We start from the raw sequence: 17,332 nt of genomic DNA, 5'->3' as shown, positions 1-17,332 counted from the left end.
TTCACAGCTAGTGAAACAGGACTGGCAAGCAGGGAACTGTGGACTGTGTTCGGCAAGCAAGAATCCTCTTGTGTCAGCAAAAGTTGGTGGACAAGTGCTCTAAGTGTCCCACACACATGCCACTGTCAGCCATGTCCCAGGAACAAAAGAGGAAGCACTCTGGAACCAGAGAAAAACTCTCCTGTCACGTCCCTCCAGCGCCCTCTACTGACAAAGCTTAATATTGTGCCAGCTGCCAAAAGAGCAATATTTATAGCAAGCATCCAATTTCACAACGCTCTCCAGTGAAGGATGAGTTTGGAGGCAATAAATTGAAACAGAGATTGTTTGAGATTTGCTCTGTAGGTTTATGATAGATAAACTTCATAAAAGTAAGGAAATTTCCTTTTGGTCTCACCTTACTTTTTTCTTTTAATCAGAATGAGTATTCAGTTTTATGAGATGGATTTTTGCATCCATTAAGATGATATTTTTTTCTTTTTTAATATGTTAATAAAGTAAAATATGTTAACATATTTGTCAGTGTTTAATTATCTTTAAGTTCTTGGGTGAAATCCTACTTGGTCATGATGTATTATTCTTTTAGTAGACTGCCAGAATTGACTGGTGGATTTTTATTTTGTATTTATATTATCCATAAATGAGATTAACCTATAAGATTTATTGTTTGGTGTTTATTTGTTGTGTTGCTATCAGTTTTGCTATCTTGGCAGCTTGAGTTGGGAAGTTTTCTATCTTTTTATGTTCTGAAGCCTGAAAATATAAATAGAACAAAATAGATTATTATCTATCTGTTCCTTGAACCTTTGGTGAAATTTAGTCATAAATGGTTGTATCTGAGTATTATTTTAAAGGGGAACTATTTGGCTACCTTTTCAGTTTTGTTAATGGTTATTGATGTCTTCACTTTAAAAATCTCTTTTTGAGTCATTTTTCATAACTATGTCTTCCTAGAAAATAATCCATTTCATCTAAACATTCACTTCAAATTTATTGGTATAAAGTTGGGCTCTGTAGTCTCTTACAATTTAAAAATTTCCTTTATTTCTGTAGTTATCATCTTTTTCATCCTTTATTTTTTAAAATTTGTGTCTTCTCTCCCTTTTTCTGAGACTTGTCAAAGACTTGACCATTCAAAAACAAACTTTTGGTTTTATTTAGCAAATCTGTATTTTCCCATCAAAATGGTTTATTTAATTTTGAGTAATTATTTTCTTGTACTTTCTTTGAACTTATGTTGCTAATATTTGTCTAGTTTATTAAATGCTCAATTCACTTATTTTTAATTTTTATTATTTTCTAGTAAATATGTGTAAACAAGTATTCTAGTAAATATGTGTAAATATGTGTAAATATGTGTGTTTGGCTGTCATCTACAGGTTTTGATACATAATGCTTACATTGCCATTCCTTCTCAAATAATTTTATTTTTTTCCCTTAGCATTTTTTATGAGCGTTTCCAAATATTCAAAGTTGAAAGGATTTTGCAGTGAACACCCATATACCTACCATCTAGTTGAAGATTCTATCACTTTTATATTCTTGCTTTATCACATATCTATACAGCCTTCTTCCAATAACCCATCTTATCTCTTTTATACCTTTAAAAGTAAATTGTAGGCATTATGATTTGTAGTTTATAATGTATTTCCTTTTTAACCCAAGAGTTATATAAAGGGTGTTTCTTAAATGTCCACTTAGTTGGAGTTGGAGAGAGAAGAGTGTAGATGTCTTTCCATTGCTCACGGTAACTCCTTTGACATTTCTGCCGTGAACCTCACAATCACTCTTTGAGGTTAATACTCTTACTGTCTTACAATGTGGTCTTAGAATGTGAAATGTAAAATTTATGCTTGTCGGAATTTGTTGAGATTTTATTTGGGCTTTTTAAAAAATTTAGGTAACATGGGTTAATAAAATTATATAAAATTCAGGTGTGTAACATTATAATTCAGTATCTGTACACTCTATTGTGCGCTCACCACCAAGATTAATCTCTTTTCATTATCATATATTTGACCCCCTTTACCCTCATCATCCTCCCTTCACCCTCTTTCCTCTCTGGTAGCCACCATTATGTTGTCTGTATCTGTGAGTTTGTTTTGTTTGTTCATTTGTTGCTTTTTGTTTTATATTCCACATATGAGTAAAATCCTGTGGTTCTTGTCCTTTTCTGCCTGACTTTTTTCACTTAAAATTATATTCTCAAGGAGAGGAGTCAAGATAGTGGGCTAGGTAAATATGGTGTTCTTCTCCCATGACTGCATTAAAATTACAACCAAATTATAAAACAATCAACTTGGAGAATCACCTGAAGACTAGCAGAACGTATCACATACAACTGCAGATATAAAGAAAAAGCCACATCTAGACCAATAGGAGGAGTGGAGATATGAACTGGGTTGCAAGCAGCAGTTAAGCACTGGGAGAGAGAGAGTGGCTGCAGAGGCCCTGAAAGAGCAAGGGGCCCCAGCCCCACACTGGGGCGCCACAGCCCATGGTTCCATTTCTAGGAAGAGGAGTTCCCACAAAATCTGACTATAAAAACCAGTGGGGATTCGACCATCTGAGAGAGGTGGAAGAAACCTGAAAACTCAGATGTCCTCCTTAAAGGGCTTGCACACAGACTCACTCACAGACACCTACCCTGGACTCCAGCAGAGGGTCAGTAGCTTGGAAAGTGCAAGAGACATACGGGGAAAGACAGTTGCGTAGCATCAGGGCGAGGGCTTAAGGTACAGCTGCCATTGTTCCTTTGTCAGGACCCCTCCAGTGCAGTCTGCAGACAGGTGCCATCTTGCCTGTATTGAACCCTCTCCCACACAGCCAATTCTGAATTCCTATTGGCCTGGTGAGATCTGCTCACTCTACCCTGTTGTCTCCCTGAGTCCCCTCCCCATCCAACTTGCAATACCCATGGCAGATTCATTGCCCAGCAACCAACCCCACCCTGCGATCTTGGTGGGTGGGGGGCATTTGACAGCAATCAATAGTCCTCACCTTGGGGACCTGCACATTTTGGGACAGACTTTTGGGGTGAGTAGTCAGCAGTGGCACAAGCTGCAGTATCTCTTGAACAAATTTCAGGGTTTAGCAGTCCAAGACAGGCAGCGGCTGCCCTCGGTGAGATCTGAGACTCGTGTGTGTGTGTGAACATGTATTTTATTTTATATTTTGTTTCGAGTATACAGTGGAGATCTGAGACTCTTGCAGGTGGCCACGGGCTCAGCACTGGCACCAAACTTGAACCTGCATTAGTCAACTCACTTTACCCTGGTGACTTCCTGGGTCCCCGCTCCACCCTATTCAAGTTACCACCCAAAGACTCGTTCACCTGTGGAGGCTTACGGACAGCGGGCAGGCAGCCTCAGGACTTAGGGTGCCCTGGACCTTTTGCTAAGCTGCCCCAGGCCTGGCGCAACTGGCCACAATTCGCAGCATGGTCTCTCCTACTTGCCTCCAGATTCAGCACAGGTAGCGACCACTGGTGGATTGCTTTGTAGCTCTCCTACCAGGTTGCCCCGAGCAATCAAAGGCAGCAGCTGACCCTTTATGGGAGCCCCTCCTAAGGGGCCACAAAACCACAAAATAACCACAATAACTGTGGTTATTTCCCCAGTTACTGAACATATATTTGAAATAGGCATATTTGGCAACAGACAGAATTTCTGACTGGAGGATGGCATCAGACCACATCAGAGCACCACCTGACAAGCCCCACAAGTGGTCTAGTGTGGTCTCAACAGGTACACGAGCCCACTAGGGTTAATTCCACTTTATGGGGTCATCCCGCACACAGCAGCTCATACACTATGGGCATGGCCAATCCTCACAGCCGGTCACCCCAAGAGTCAGTCTCATTCACTGACATGCTAACAGCAATCAAAGCTTAACTACAACGAGAGAACACACACAACACACAAAAAACACTCCCAGAGCTCCCAATGCAAGTGATCAGAGAGAATGTGCCGCTGGGCCACACAGGGCACCTACTACAGAAGGCCACATGACCAAGACTGGGAGATGTAACAAATTTACCTAATACATAGAAACAAACACAGAAAGGCAACTAAAATGAGAAAACAAAGAAACATGCTGCAAATGAAACAACAGAAGAAAACTCCAGGAGAGAAAACTAAATAAAATGGAGACAAGCAATCTACCAGATACAGAGTTCAAAACACTGGTTTTAAGGATGTTCAATGGACTTGGGAGCTGAATGGATGCTCTCAATAGAACTTCAATGGAGAGAGAGTAAGCATAAAAAAAAGGACATAGAAACCATAAAAAAAATACTAGAAATGAATAATACGATAACTGAAATAAAATTATATTCTCAAGATTCAGCCATGTTGTCACAAATGGCATTATTTCATCTTTTCTATGGCTGAGTAGTATTCCATTGTGTATATTATCACATCTTCTTTTTCCAGTCATCAGTGGAAGGACACTTGGGTTATTTCCATGTCTTGGCTATTGTAAATAATGCTACAATAAACAGGGGTACATATATATTTACAAATAAGGGTTTTTGAATTTTTCAGGTAGATACCCAAGAAAAGGACTGTGGGGTCATATGGGAGCTCTGTTCTTAATTTTTTGAGGAGTGTCCATACTGATTTCCATAATGACTGCACCAATTTGCACTCCCATAGTAATGTATGAGGGTTCCCTTTCCTCCACATCCTCTTTGACACTTGTTATTTCTTGTCTCATTGATAATAGCCATTCTAATGGGAGTGAGGTGATATCTCATAGTGGTTTTTTTGTTTTTTTTGATGTTTGATCTTACTTATTTGTTACTCTTACAAAATCTCATTTTTGACTGGATTCAGACTTAGAGGTAGAAGCTCTCAGAGAGGAAAAAGTCTATGTCTCTTGGCAATCTGTTCTTGGCATTTCTCTTTGGCCTCCTTCATTCTCTTGGCCAAAAGTTTAGCATATTCTGCACCTCTTCCTTATTTTTCTTAGTATGCTGTTTCTTCAGAGCAATACACTGATGTTTATGTTGCAGGATGCGAGGAGTGACAAGACGCTGAATCTTGGGTGATTTGGCCCCAGGTTACCTTCTCCGTGTAGGGGCTTTCTCACAACATATTGGCAGACATCATCTTTAGAGAGATTGAAAAAAAAAAAAAAGAAAAGTTTGTGGATTCTGCTAGCTCTTTTTGGCCCTAGGCGACGAGGCACAGTCGAATCAGTGAGGCCAGGAATATCTTTCTCCTCCTTTTTCACAATGACCAAGGTGAGAACACTCAGTCTGGCATCCACGGTGCAACTCTGAACAAATGTACGCTTTCTTTCTCCAGTCCTCCTAGGTCTATAACAGGAATACCCATTACTCAGTAGCAGGCAGACGGCCATTGGTCAAGACATGCTGCTTCATGGGTAAACTTTGTTTGTTTCTACCACATAATCCTTCTATTATTCACCCAGAGCATCAGTAGCAACTTCTGTAGCCGTATGCTTCTCATTAAAGGTACGAAGTTTGCATTTATCATCTATTTTAATGAGCGTCTGGCAGCTGGTGTCTGGGAAAGAGATATTCAGCTTCATCCTGAAGCAGCCGACTGCCTCCGAGACACCACCAAAAAAAAAAAAAATTATAGTGGTTTTGGTTTGCGTTTCCCTAATAATTAGAGATATTGAACATTTTTTCACATATCGGTTGGCCATCTTGGAAGTGTCTATTCAGGTTTTCTGCTTATTTTTGAATTTTTTGTTGTTGTTGTTGTTGAGTTCTGTGAGTTCTTTATGTATGTTGGACTTTAACCCCTTATGGGAAGTAGCATTTGCAACTATCTTCTATTATTTGGTTGGTTGCCTTGAAGAGGAAATTTCAGGATTTTCATTACCAGCTAATCAGCTCTTTTGTTCTGCTTCTGTAAATGTGCTTGCTGTATGCAAGAGCTCACTGTGGAGCTCTTTTGCACCTTGTCCTACTTGCCTTTTGCTCAACAAATGTACCTGTCCTACTTGGCTTTTGCTCAACAAATGTAACTGTTTGAACCATTTTTACCCCTGGCAGCTCCCACTTTCCGTAACAATTTGTATCTGTTGGCAACACCTGTGCCTCACCAATGTTACTACTTGTAGTCTCCATATCAAGCTCCCCCACCCCCACATGTAAGGTTTGAGTTCAAACTGACCAATTAGCTTGTGTAAAAGTTCTGATATATAGGCAATATTTCAACTGAGCCCACTGCCCAGATCTTCAGAGCACTAGCTCCTCTGGGACTGCGTGTAATAAATCTGAGTTCTTTCTCTCCGAGTTACTGCTTGGTGTTTCATTGGACTGGTTTGGGATTTTTCCACAACAGCCTTTTTGTTTTGTTGATGGTTTCCTCTTCTAGGCAGAAGCTTTTTAGTATTGGAGCTTAAAATATGCTCAGGTTATGTGACTTATTCCTTGGAAATGTGAAAAGAATGTGTATTTTCTGTTAGGTACAAAGTTGTATAAATGTCTAATAATCTAACTGTCAAATTCTCCATATTGATATTTATTTTGGTCTACTTGAGCTATTAATTTCAGAGAAGTGTAATAGTTTCCTAAGATGATTATAGATCTTTCAATTTATATTTCTAATAATTTTTGTTGTATGTATTCTAAAATGTTATAAGAATATAAAAGTTCATAACTATAATATCTCCTTAATAGGAAATGTCTTTGATCAATATAAAATATGTCTTTCTCATTTAGTTATCTTTGGCTTGAATTCTATTTTGACAGATATGAATTGCCAAACCTGTTTTCTTTTTGCTTTGATTATATTGTTTCAGTGGAAGTTTTTATAAAAGTTCATAGTTGGATTAAAAACAAATCTGAAGGGCTCTTTCTTTTGCTAGGGAATCTACCCTAATTTATTTTTACTGAGTTTTCATTTGTACTTAATTTATTATGTTATTTTATGTTTCCTGCTTTTCAAACTAGACGTTGTTTCTTTCCTTCTTAACTCTTGTTGGATTGAGGGAATTTTTATTGCTTGATTTCTAGCTCTAGCGCAAACTCCAGTTATTTGCATACCATTTTATAGTTTTGTAATATCTGCACACTACCTATGTTATTACTGTTTTTTACCTAATTACTCACCTAAACAACTATGTTAATTAAGATTTTTATGTAATTACTATAAAAGTAAAACCAATATCATTTACCATAAATAGAAATTAATGTAAACAGAAGTACAATAAATACAAACTGATATTACTTCATTTTAGCCAGCTCCTCTTGCCTGCATGGAGCTTGTTCTCTCTTTGTTAAAAAAATATTAAAGAGAGTTAGATGGTAAAGATGTCGTTGCACGAAATTGACATGTTCTAACTTAATCAGAATAATTGTGAATCGTGTGTTTTTTTTTCAATTCCATGTCTATGTGTCACCTAAAGGCTCCTCTTGATGTCTATTGTTCTTGAGGTGCATATTGTAGGAGTTTGAAAGTTATATATTCTGTTCTTGTGGTGGTAACCCTTAAAGTTTTAACATATATTTATACTTCGTTCTTTTTCTAAGTCTGGAGTTAATATCTATATTTTCTTGCCTTTATTAAGGCAAAGCTTTCACTTACCTCTCCTATATCCCATGTTAAATCATTCATTGTATATTTTCATTTTATAGGTGAGGCTTAGAGAATTTAAGTAAACTTATTTGAGTTCCATAGTTGGGAGTTGAACCTAGGCAGTCTGCCTTTGGAGACTGTTTTTCCTCTTTCCACTAGACTATACTGCCTAATTAGGGATTTTAGCTCCAGATTATGATTTATTATTAAAAAGTATATTATATAGCTTAAATATACATTTTGCCGGTTTCTCTTCCATTTCTTATACATACATCTTTTAGTTTATTTTGCTAAAGTACATTCTTGAGCTACTCTTTCAGAAAGACTAGGTATATTCTTTCTGTCCCTCACATTTAAATGCTAAGTTGGCTAGGTATAGAGTCTTAGATTCACATTTATTATTTTTTTAGAGTTTTGAAGACATTGCACCCTTCTCAACTTGTATTTAGTGTTATCGATCAAAGAGATGTCTGATACTATTGCTTATCCTTCAGAATTTTCTACCTGCCCTTTATTCCTTTCCTCTTACTGTAACTTCTGTTATCCAGACACCTGGAAAAGTCCTCTAACCCATTTTTAAATTGAGCAATAATATAAAGTATACAAATATTAAGTATAGTTTGATATTTATGTATATATGCTCCTGTAACCCCCCAGATAGAGATATAGATCACAGAAGTCTCCTTCATAACCCCATTCCCAGTCAATAAACCAATCCTCTCTTCATAAGTAGACACAATTCTGAATTCTATCACCATAGAAAAGTTTTGATTGTTCTTGAATCTTACATAAATGATTTCATATAAGTATATACTGTTTTGTATCTGGTACAAGTAGTGTTTAAATGTTCTTTCCAAATAGAAACTTGAGGAGAAGCTAGAGTTCTGGATGGAGAAATACGATAAGGACACAGAAATGAAACAGAATGAACTGAATGCTCTCAAATCTGCTAAGGCCAGTGATTTAACACACCTTCAAGACCTTGCAAGGACGGTAAGAAAGCAGGGTCTCAATAGTGTAAGCCTGAGCAGTGAGGAGTGGGTGGTAGCTAAGCTACAGTAGCTGGGTAATGGTATTTTGGGTCATGAAGTAGAGGTTTGCTTGTAAATGAATGGGATTCTTTTTCAATGATGATGATGATGATGACGATGACGAAGATGATGACAACATTGATGATTGAGACAACAATAGCGGCAGCTAACACTTAGATAGTACTTACTCTGTCCCAGGCACTTTATAGTATTTCATATATATAACTTATGTAACCCTCACAACCTCTTGAGATAGATGCTATTATTATTTCTACTTTATGGCCTCTGAAGACAATTAGCAAATTATGATGTCCCAATTGCTTCTGATTATGGGTTCATCATTGAATATAGAACTTCCCAAATTTCTCTTTTTAAGATGGCTGTTATTTGTATATGTACACAGCTTTTTAAAAAATTACATTATTTTTAAGTCATTAATCACACATCATTAGTGTTTCATTTTTATGAAAGACTTTAAAGCGAACTTGAATTATTCAAACTGAAAAAATTGGAGAAACGATTATAAAGTTAAAATGTAAATATTTACAATATAGGAATCCAGTAAGTTTTTTCTTTTCTTTGGTTTATCTTTAGATTCGTCATGTTTTAGTTTACATTTTTTTATTAAAATTGCAGGGCTGGCTAGGTCACAGCTTAGCCAAGAGAGTCCTGTAAAATAGGATTAATATCTTCTTTTGCAGCTAAGGGAGTATGAACAAGTCATCATTGAAGATCGTTTAGAAAAGGAGAAGAACAGGAAGAAGCTACAACAGGATACCTTGGAACTAAGGAGCATCATAAAGGTAGGAAGCTATAATTGGCTTCTTGGGGCCCTCTCAATTCTATAGTTGGCCTAACACTGAGTAATGCAAAGTATCTCTCATTTATTAGCAAACATATAAAAGGAAACGTGAGGAAGCATGGTCTTTGTGATTATTGGAATTTGCCAACACAGTCTGTGATACAGGGAGACTTAACAGAAAAAGACATGACTCCAACTCTTAATCCAGGAAAAAAGAGGTGGTTAGTAGTGGAAGCAAAACCTAGACCTTGTGCCCAGAGGTCAAATTCAAGAATACTATTTCTAACCAAAACAGCTCTTGAAGTTCTTAAAACCGTATTATGCTTCTTAAAGCCCTATTTATAAGTTAGCCTAGGCTATCTGCTTTCTAGTAAGAGCTGTTTTCAAAGGTGGGAGAAGGGGATAAGTAGTTTAGAAAAAAGTAGAGATATTTTAGTTTTATATGAACTTGTGTATATTAGTGATGACGAAACTAGCAGATCAGATTCTGGGAAATATTTTTAAGCAAAAATAACATTAGCTAGACTGAAACTGTTTTGAGGACTGCCCTTGTCCCTGAAAGAGGAGTATCTGCTGAAACCCTATAGTATGCAGACTGTAGTTTGGGATGTATATTAGGGGTGGATTAAGAAAGTAAGCTTTAAAGTACATTCAGGGACAGGTATCCGAACCCAAACTTGAGCATTCCTTTGGGAGTCAGATGTACAGTTAGTATTTATCAAGCTCCTATGGTGTTTTCTATTTGTCAGGATTCCTCCATTGAGAACAACAAGTATGAGATTGAGCTGAAGACCTCTTTTGGTAGATTTGCTCTGAAGTCTTTAGGGCTTAGTCTGATTTTTAAAGTAGCCCAGACTGTATTTGTAACAGCTGTGTCTAATGACTAAGATACTTAAGGAAACTATCTAAATCCTTTTTGAGAGTATCGATCCTTTAATCAATCATTAAATATATGAAATGCACCAGGAAGTCTATTGAAGTCACATAGATTATCTGCAGTTTTGATTGAATGCTTGCTTTTGCCTGGGGTGCAGGTAGCTAACATCCTTTTGGTTCAAATTGTTAGATATGGGAAAGTTGGATGTTCATAAAGAGCAGTAGCATAAGGGAGACATGTTTCTAAGAGCAAAGGAAAGATTGGCCTAATTACATTCCTTTATTTTTACTCCCTGAGAACTTTAGAGTCCATGGCTTGAGCTCTGGGTCCTGTACAACAGGGGAGCATTGCTGTAGGCATAGCGTGCTTGGTCACTTTCCTGTCTCAGAGACCATTTTTCAGACATCTGTTACTTAATCAAAATCTACCCCCTTATGTAGAAAGAATGCAGCTTGTCAGGAATACTATAAATTATGCTTTCTCTTCCAGCTCCAGGCCTGGTGGCGAGGCACTGTGGTACGGAAAGAAATTGGTAGTTTCAGAATGCCTAAGAAGGATGTAGATGATAGCAAGGATGCAAAAGGTAAAGGCAAAGACAAAGACAAGCGGAGAGGCAAGAAATAGTGACCAGGTATCTTCTGTTTTTTCTTCTGGTATCCTGGAGATGAGGACTTGAAGGGAGTAAGAAACATCTTCTACCATAAGATATCTCTTCTATAGGTTGTTTCTTATTTGGACATTCCCAGGAGTGGCCTGGTTATTTCATTTTGCCTGCTATATTAGTTTTCAAACCCTGAATTAGGATTATACTATTCATTTAGGGCTCCTTTATAATTTGAAAAAATTTTGCTGGGAAGAACCATTTTTAAGAGCCTTGTAAAGACACCTTTTGATAAATTTTCTATCAGAAAAAATTTCATGGGCTCACAGTGATGCATTAAAACCAGTAATATCTGTAATGTCTGATTCTCATTTTTATTCAATTAGTCTATAATGGAAAGACTCTTCTGAGCATAAGTGTTCAGTAGGAATTCCAAGATGATGTTTATAAAGTGTCTCATGTAACATGTACACAGTGAAGTTTTAATAAAGGTTGCTTCTTGCTTTTTTATCACTGGTTTTTATTGGGGGTGACAGAATACATATCTTATTATAAGCTGCTTCAGCACCTTTTCTGGGGGAATAAGTAGGGAAATAAATTATAAAGAAATGAGACATTAGGATAACCCAAGATGGGGGACACAGGTCTGCAGGAAGATTAGTTTGGAGATATTTTTGATTGCTTATTTACTCAACAATTCTCACCTTATGGGGTATAAAATGCAAAGAGATAAGGTATGTGATAATACCTAACCTATGTCTGGCACATAAAGCCGATTGTCATTCTTCCTCTTCCCCTAAAAAAGAATGACCCCACTGGGTCATTCTTGCTTTGTTTAATAATAGAATGTCTTGGAATGCTAAAGCTGTTCTTATAGCACAGCTGGCAAATTCTGAGAGAAAAACTGCCCAAATGTGTCACACATGTTTCATGGGTTAAGCTTTATATCTAACTCCAAATACAGGGCAATACTGATACGTATACTTCCTTTAAAAAGTACATTTTGATCTATTATGAGGACCCAGCTTCTACTGATGTTCCTTTAAGGAATTAGATACCTTTTCATTTTTTGCCAAGAAAACCATGCTTTAGGTATGAACATTTTCAAATCAGCCTTTATTTCATGCTATGAAGTGCTTTTATTTTAATGTCAATGTGTAAGGTGGCATACAGGCAATTAGAAATAACATACATGATATTGACATATTTATACTTAGAACTTATGCATTATATTTACAGACATACAAATATAGGACAATGTTTTACAAAATCTTTTACTAATTACATGTTTACATTTTCAGAAAATGAAATATGCTGTAAACCATCTCACTGCAATACGTATATAAAAAGGCTTCCAAATATCCATGTTTTCCTTCATTTCTATAACCACTTAAGTGCTTAGTTTTAAAAAATTCATCACACTCATCAGCACAGTCACTCATCATTAAGCACCGCTGAGCTGCAGCAAGTAAGAGAAATTAGACTCCTTGTTTAAGCTGCAAGGATGTATTTTAAAAAGCTGTTAAAGTGACCAACTAATAAGCCTCCTACTCTGTTCTAGCCAATACTAAGGTCCCTCCTTCCATGAGCTGTTTCCAGAGAAAAATGGTTTGGAGTGCTAAGCATGTATGAGTTTGAAAGCCCGAAAATCTGATGACTTAAAATCTCTGTAGCTGGCAGGGGCCAGGTGGGTGGGCACACAGCCTTTTCTTCCTTCACACTTCAGCACTGGGGAGGCTGCTGCTTTAGTAGGAAACTCACAAATAAATGGTCAGGCGGAACTGTTACAAAGTCATCTTCATCTTACACTGGAGTCTAGCAAGGCTAAATGTTAAACTTTCAGTTAAAAAAAGGTACATACAAAACACTGAATACAAAAAAGTCCAACAAAAACATCATGATTTGTTTTTGCATCTTGACACAGAAAAGAAATTCAATATATTCGATATTCTTTCATTATCAACTAAAACTGTACACAATTTTTTTCTGATAACTGAAATGTAAATTTGAATTAGTTTGATAAAAATACATTAACAAGGTTTCATGTGATGTGTAAAATCTGAAATAAGTTGAAATTTCCATTTATTCTATAGGAAAATTAGTTCTAAATGTTGCATATTTATGTCTTTCGGGATTATGCAGGATGACACAGCCACCTTCTACGTGGTGGCAGACTAGAGTTGGGGGAGGCCTAAGGCACTGGCTTTATATACAACTGCATCTTTCATTGTTTTAGCATAATGCAAAATCTAGGCCTTCTACATTAGTTTTGCTTTGCTTTGGACAAAAGATTTTTTGTCTAAAAACCCAGTTTTATGTTATTTTTGCCTTGGATGTAACAGTCCAAGTGGTTGTAATGTAGCTTTTGATTTTAAACGTGGTTGAAAAACACAGTGGAGTTATTACTTCTCAAATCATACAAATATCTAGCTTGGAACAATGGTGTCCACTACATGAAACACCTGGAATGTGTGTTGAAAATTTAGATACCCAGGCCTCACTGTAGAACTACTGAATGAGAATCTGTATTTTAACAAATGCTCCAGGAGATTCTAATGAACAACCAAGTTAGAAACCAGTGGACTCTTAGAGGTCTTGGAAACAGATGAAGATAATATAGCATGTCTGTGCCTTCAAGAGAGCAAAATATCCGTCTGAGAAGATGTTCTTTCTGGTATGTGAAAAAAGCCTGCTCTCTAGGAAAGCACAGCCAGTTTAGGCTTTTGTATTGGGTTCTTAGTGACAGAATTAAGTTTCGTTTGTGAAAACCAATCTATCTTCATCAACAATTCAATGGAAATGGATATAACCTCCCCTAAAATGGAGAAATGAAACAAAATATTCCTGTTAGGAATCATGGAAACAGTCCCTTTTAAGAACACGTAAGAGCTGTGTTTAAGCAGATGGCTGGCAGCAGCAATCACGTTGTCCTGTTCCGTTTTGGCCAGGTCAGTGCCCAAGGTGCTGGGAGTCCTTAAACAGCAGATAACTGGTGCTGCTGTTGCTTGGGTGGGGCAAGTTCCAGGAGAGCCTGGACCGTCACTGCAACCTGGCTCAAACCTTTCTCTTCTAAAATGTGGAGAGGCAAACATAATTGCTCCTGAAATGGGACAACGTGACATAAAAACAAACACAAAAGAAAACAGGATGAACATCACGGAACTGAAAAAAAAAATAAGCATCTCTTCTCTCCCTCCTAATAATCCATGAGATATGAAAAGTCAGTACCTGGGAAACTGACCTCTCTTAATATTAGTTACACAGAGATGGTAATTGACACTCACTGCTACTTTATTAATACAACTAAAAGTACATACGGATCATTTTGAAAAGTGGAAAATGGACAAGTTACATACACTTATACACACAACAGAGGACAAACAGAATACTATGGAGTGTAAGCAACATCTTTGATAAATAAAAGAGCAATGCAGAGCAGTAAACTGAGGCAGGTTTAAATAGAAAAACAATTACAAGTTATACCAGACAGCTCAAGTCTGAAAGATTTAATATTGCAGGAGAAAGCACTTTGGAAATTACATACTGTAGGAATGCAAGACTGTTTCATGCCATCACTCACTCTGCATTACAATCCTGACTCTGAAAATAAGGGCTGTCATACTAGACAGGGATAACAGGAAGAAAATGAAGTATATCCCTGAGATTTAGACATATTTGAGAAACTTCCCCCTACTTTGGGTTATTTATAGAAGGCCCAATTTGAACTAAACATCTGAATTAGAGGAAAAAAAAAAAAGCTATATGTGAAAAAACTAAAGTGTTTCATATCCTGGTATTTAATGGATTAAATTATGCTGGAAAATTGATGTGAGCTTAGTCAAGAACATCTTAATTACCATATATTTGAAAATTGTTTACATGTTTGCTTAAGGAAGTTAAATACTTCTATCTTGTTTGCCTCATTAAGTTGTTTGGTTAATCTTTTCTTATAAGAAAAAGGCATATCTTAAGAATGAAACCTATCACTGGTTTTTCTTTTAAGACTAAGTATTTGGAAAGAAAAGAGACTGCTCTTACAAAGGACAAAAAGTGGAATTCTGGTTCTATTTCAAAAGAGACTATCTTTTTCTCAGCTTTTCATTGGCATGTACTACATTACTAGGAAGTTTTACAAAAACAAGAGCAATAAAAAAATATATACAAGTATTTATTTTGAAGAGTTATTGGTACTTGTCCTTACTTTTTTTATTTAATACTTATCTGATAAAATGAGGTAACTGCAATCTTTTGTTCTTATAAAACTATCTACCTTTTCAACAGCTGCTCTTAAGGAAAATTCCCTGATCTTTTCTCAGTAGTGCCCTGTGGCCTCTGTGGCCTGTGGTTTAGACATGCCCTCAGAAGCTATGCTTTCCAGATGCACATTTACCTTTCAGCTGGCTTAGAGGGAACACTGTGCTCTGAAAAGGTACACAATTACTCCCTCTCAAAACCACACACGAGACAATGTATTTTCTAGCAGATGTTTTTTAAAAGGACAAAACTCCACAAAATTGAATGATTTCTGACAGAAAAATCTTAAAAACAACAACCCCCCAACTCTTAAAGGCACCACTACTATATAAAACTGAAGTTTTTCAACACAGTGTTCAATGTTTCGGCATTAACAGTACACAGTATTTAATGTGGTAAATAAATGTCCCATTTAATATGGGAGAAAATCAAAGCATCAGACCTTCAAGCTGACTTCTACAACAGAATGTTGTGTTCCTTGTGATCTCCCTTTATACTTGAGTTCAGTTGTCCAATTTTGTTAACAGAGTTCAGGAGATGCCTGAATGTTCAGAAACACTATTTGAGAACTAGAATCTGAAAGCAAGTATAAAGTAGTTTCAAGCATTAAGGCTAGCAGCTAACATACTAAGTATCCTGAAAGAGACAAATTCATTGCCTTGGGTGCACAACTGAGATTGCTGCCTAATACTTTACCTGCTACTGTTCAGATATAATTTCCTCAACAGCCTATAAAATACAAGTTCACTTACTAAGGTGGTTCAAATATACTGGGAGTTACATATATTCCATTTTTTAAATTCTCAACAGGATTCTAGGAGTGAAACTCAGTTAAAGATAACACAGTAAATAGGGGACATGTGCCTATCTCTGAAAGGTCAGCTTCAAATCATTTGCTTTAGTGTACTATTTTAAATGTACACACTGGGCTCAGAATAGCAATCTAGGGAAACTACATGATCTTTGGACTGAACATTCTGATCAAATTAAGGTTAAATGACTAGTGTCTTCTAGATGCCCAGAGAGCAAATGCTGATGTGGACCTGTGCCTACTACTAAAGGGAGATTTAAGGGCACAAGTCAATGCAGAGATCTTAGTGACCAAGTACCCCACAAACCAGAAAGGGTACAACTATGTTCCTTAAGAGCAGCTGTCGAAAAGGTTCAGCAACTCACAATTTCAACACTTAAGTTGTGTTCAGGCATGGGAAAATGGCCAAATGGGAATTTTATTATGCCATTTGGAAATAAAGTTCTTAGTCATATTCTAGGAACAGTCTCAGGACTGTATTGGTAGAAGTGGTTGAGTACTTATAAGAGAAACATGGCCACAGTCCAGGTGAATGGATAAATGACCAGGGGGAAAAAATGCTGGTCATTTACTCTTTGTTAGTAATCATAAATGCTTACTAATGTGATGGACTGCTCATCTGGACATATGAGGAAAGGATTTATCTACTTTATTGGTTAGCTCTTTGATGGCCAGAAAAAAAGCACATATGTAAATATTTCTGAACGAGAAACAAACCTCCTTTACCAAGCAGAGGAATGAGGTGGAAAATCACTGGAATGCAATCTTTCTGCTAGACAGGGAAGACCCAGTAATAAAGCATACAGAGAGTTAACATTAAAGTACAGTAAAATGCCACAAAACCCAAAAGCTGGACAGATAGAGAGACAAAACTGGATTCTTCTGAATGTGCCCCAAGAGAAAGTAGTGTTTCAACAGTTCTTTTAACGCTGAGGTTTAGCTGAAGGATGTCAGAAGGGGAACAAAGATTGTCCTGTCCAGAGTGTGAGCAGGAAAGGAAAACAGAAAAACAAAGTCAGTGGATCAGAAATACAGATTTGAGTATAGAATTCAAATGATCATCTCAATCATATTCAAAGAAACACATCTCATAACATTTTTACTATGATGAACAAAAACAAAATGCTGGAAAACAAAACTATGAAGAATCCTCTTTGTGCCGAGTTTGATTTTACCAAGAAATAGCGGAATAAATTGGCTGGCTGGTGAGTAGTGTGAACATTCAGGACACAATGAACGGAACTGAATGCTGGCTTAGGGCTGTGTGAGGCCTCAGACTTGTAAGGCCTCAGACTTGTAAGGCCTGTGGGAAGCGACCTCTTTCTGGATTCTCATTCTCCTTATTAACAAAAAAAGAAAAGGTCAGAAAGCAAGGACCAAACCTGGGAGCAGGCTGAGGA

The 17,332-nt window shown here is 37.0% G+C and overlaps 2 protein-coding genes across 8 annotated transcripts in view; one reads left to right on the top strand and one right to left on the bottom strand.

Annotated features, from left to right (window-relative positions):
• DRC9 (dynein regulatory complex subunit 9) overlaps positions 1-11,377 on the top strand; it is a 43,941-nt gene extending 32,564 nt beyond the window's left edge. For all 5 annotated transcript variants that reach the window (XM_039850840.1, XM_039850836.1, XM_039850837.1 and 2 more), the window contains 3 exons: positions 8,418-8,549; positions 9,289-9,390; positions 10,756-11,377. In XM_039850840.1, the coding sequence (XP_039706774.1) occupies positions 8,418-8,549; positions 9,289-9,390; positions 10,756-10,890 (369 nt within the window). In that variant the 3' untranslated portion in view covers positions 10,891-11,377. The remainder of the gene's footprint in view (positions 1-8,417; positions 8,550-9,288; positions 9,391-10,755) is intronic.
• Positions 11,378-11,960: 583 nt separating this feature from the next.
• LRCH3 (leucine rich repeats and calponin homology domain containing 3) overlaps positions 11,961-17,332 on the bottom strand; it is a 97,045-nt gene continuing 91,673 nt past the window's right edge. For 2 of the 3 annotated variants that reach the window (XM_039850819.1, XM_039850823.1), the window contains one exon: positions 11,961-13,967. In XM_039850819.1, coding sequence (XP_039706753.1) covers positions 13,842-13,967 — 126 coding nt within the window. In that variant the 3' untranslated portion in view covers positions 11,961-13,841. Of the gene's footprint in view, positions 13,968-14,140; positions 16,906-17,332 lie in introns of those variants that run through there. The other variant, XM_039850828.1, reaches the window with a different exon arrangement.

Source organism: Pteropus medius, unplaced genomic scaffold, assembly GCF_902729225.1.
Source record: "Pteropus medius unplaced genomic scaffold, Ma_sr-lr_union100, whole genome shotgun sequence".
Classification (NCBI taxonomy): Eukaryota; Metazoa; Chordata; class Mammalia; order Chiroptera; family Pteropodidae; genus Pteropus; species Pteropus medius.
The sequence above is the reverse complement of the archived record's forward strand: the minus strand, read 5'-3'. Positions and strand labels throughout refer to the sequence as shown.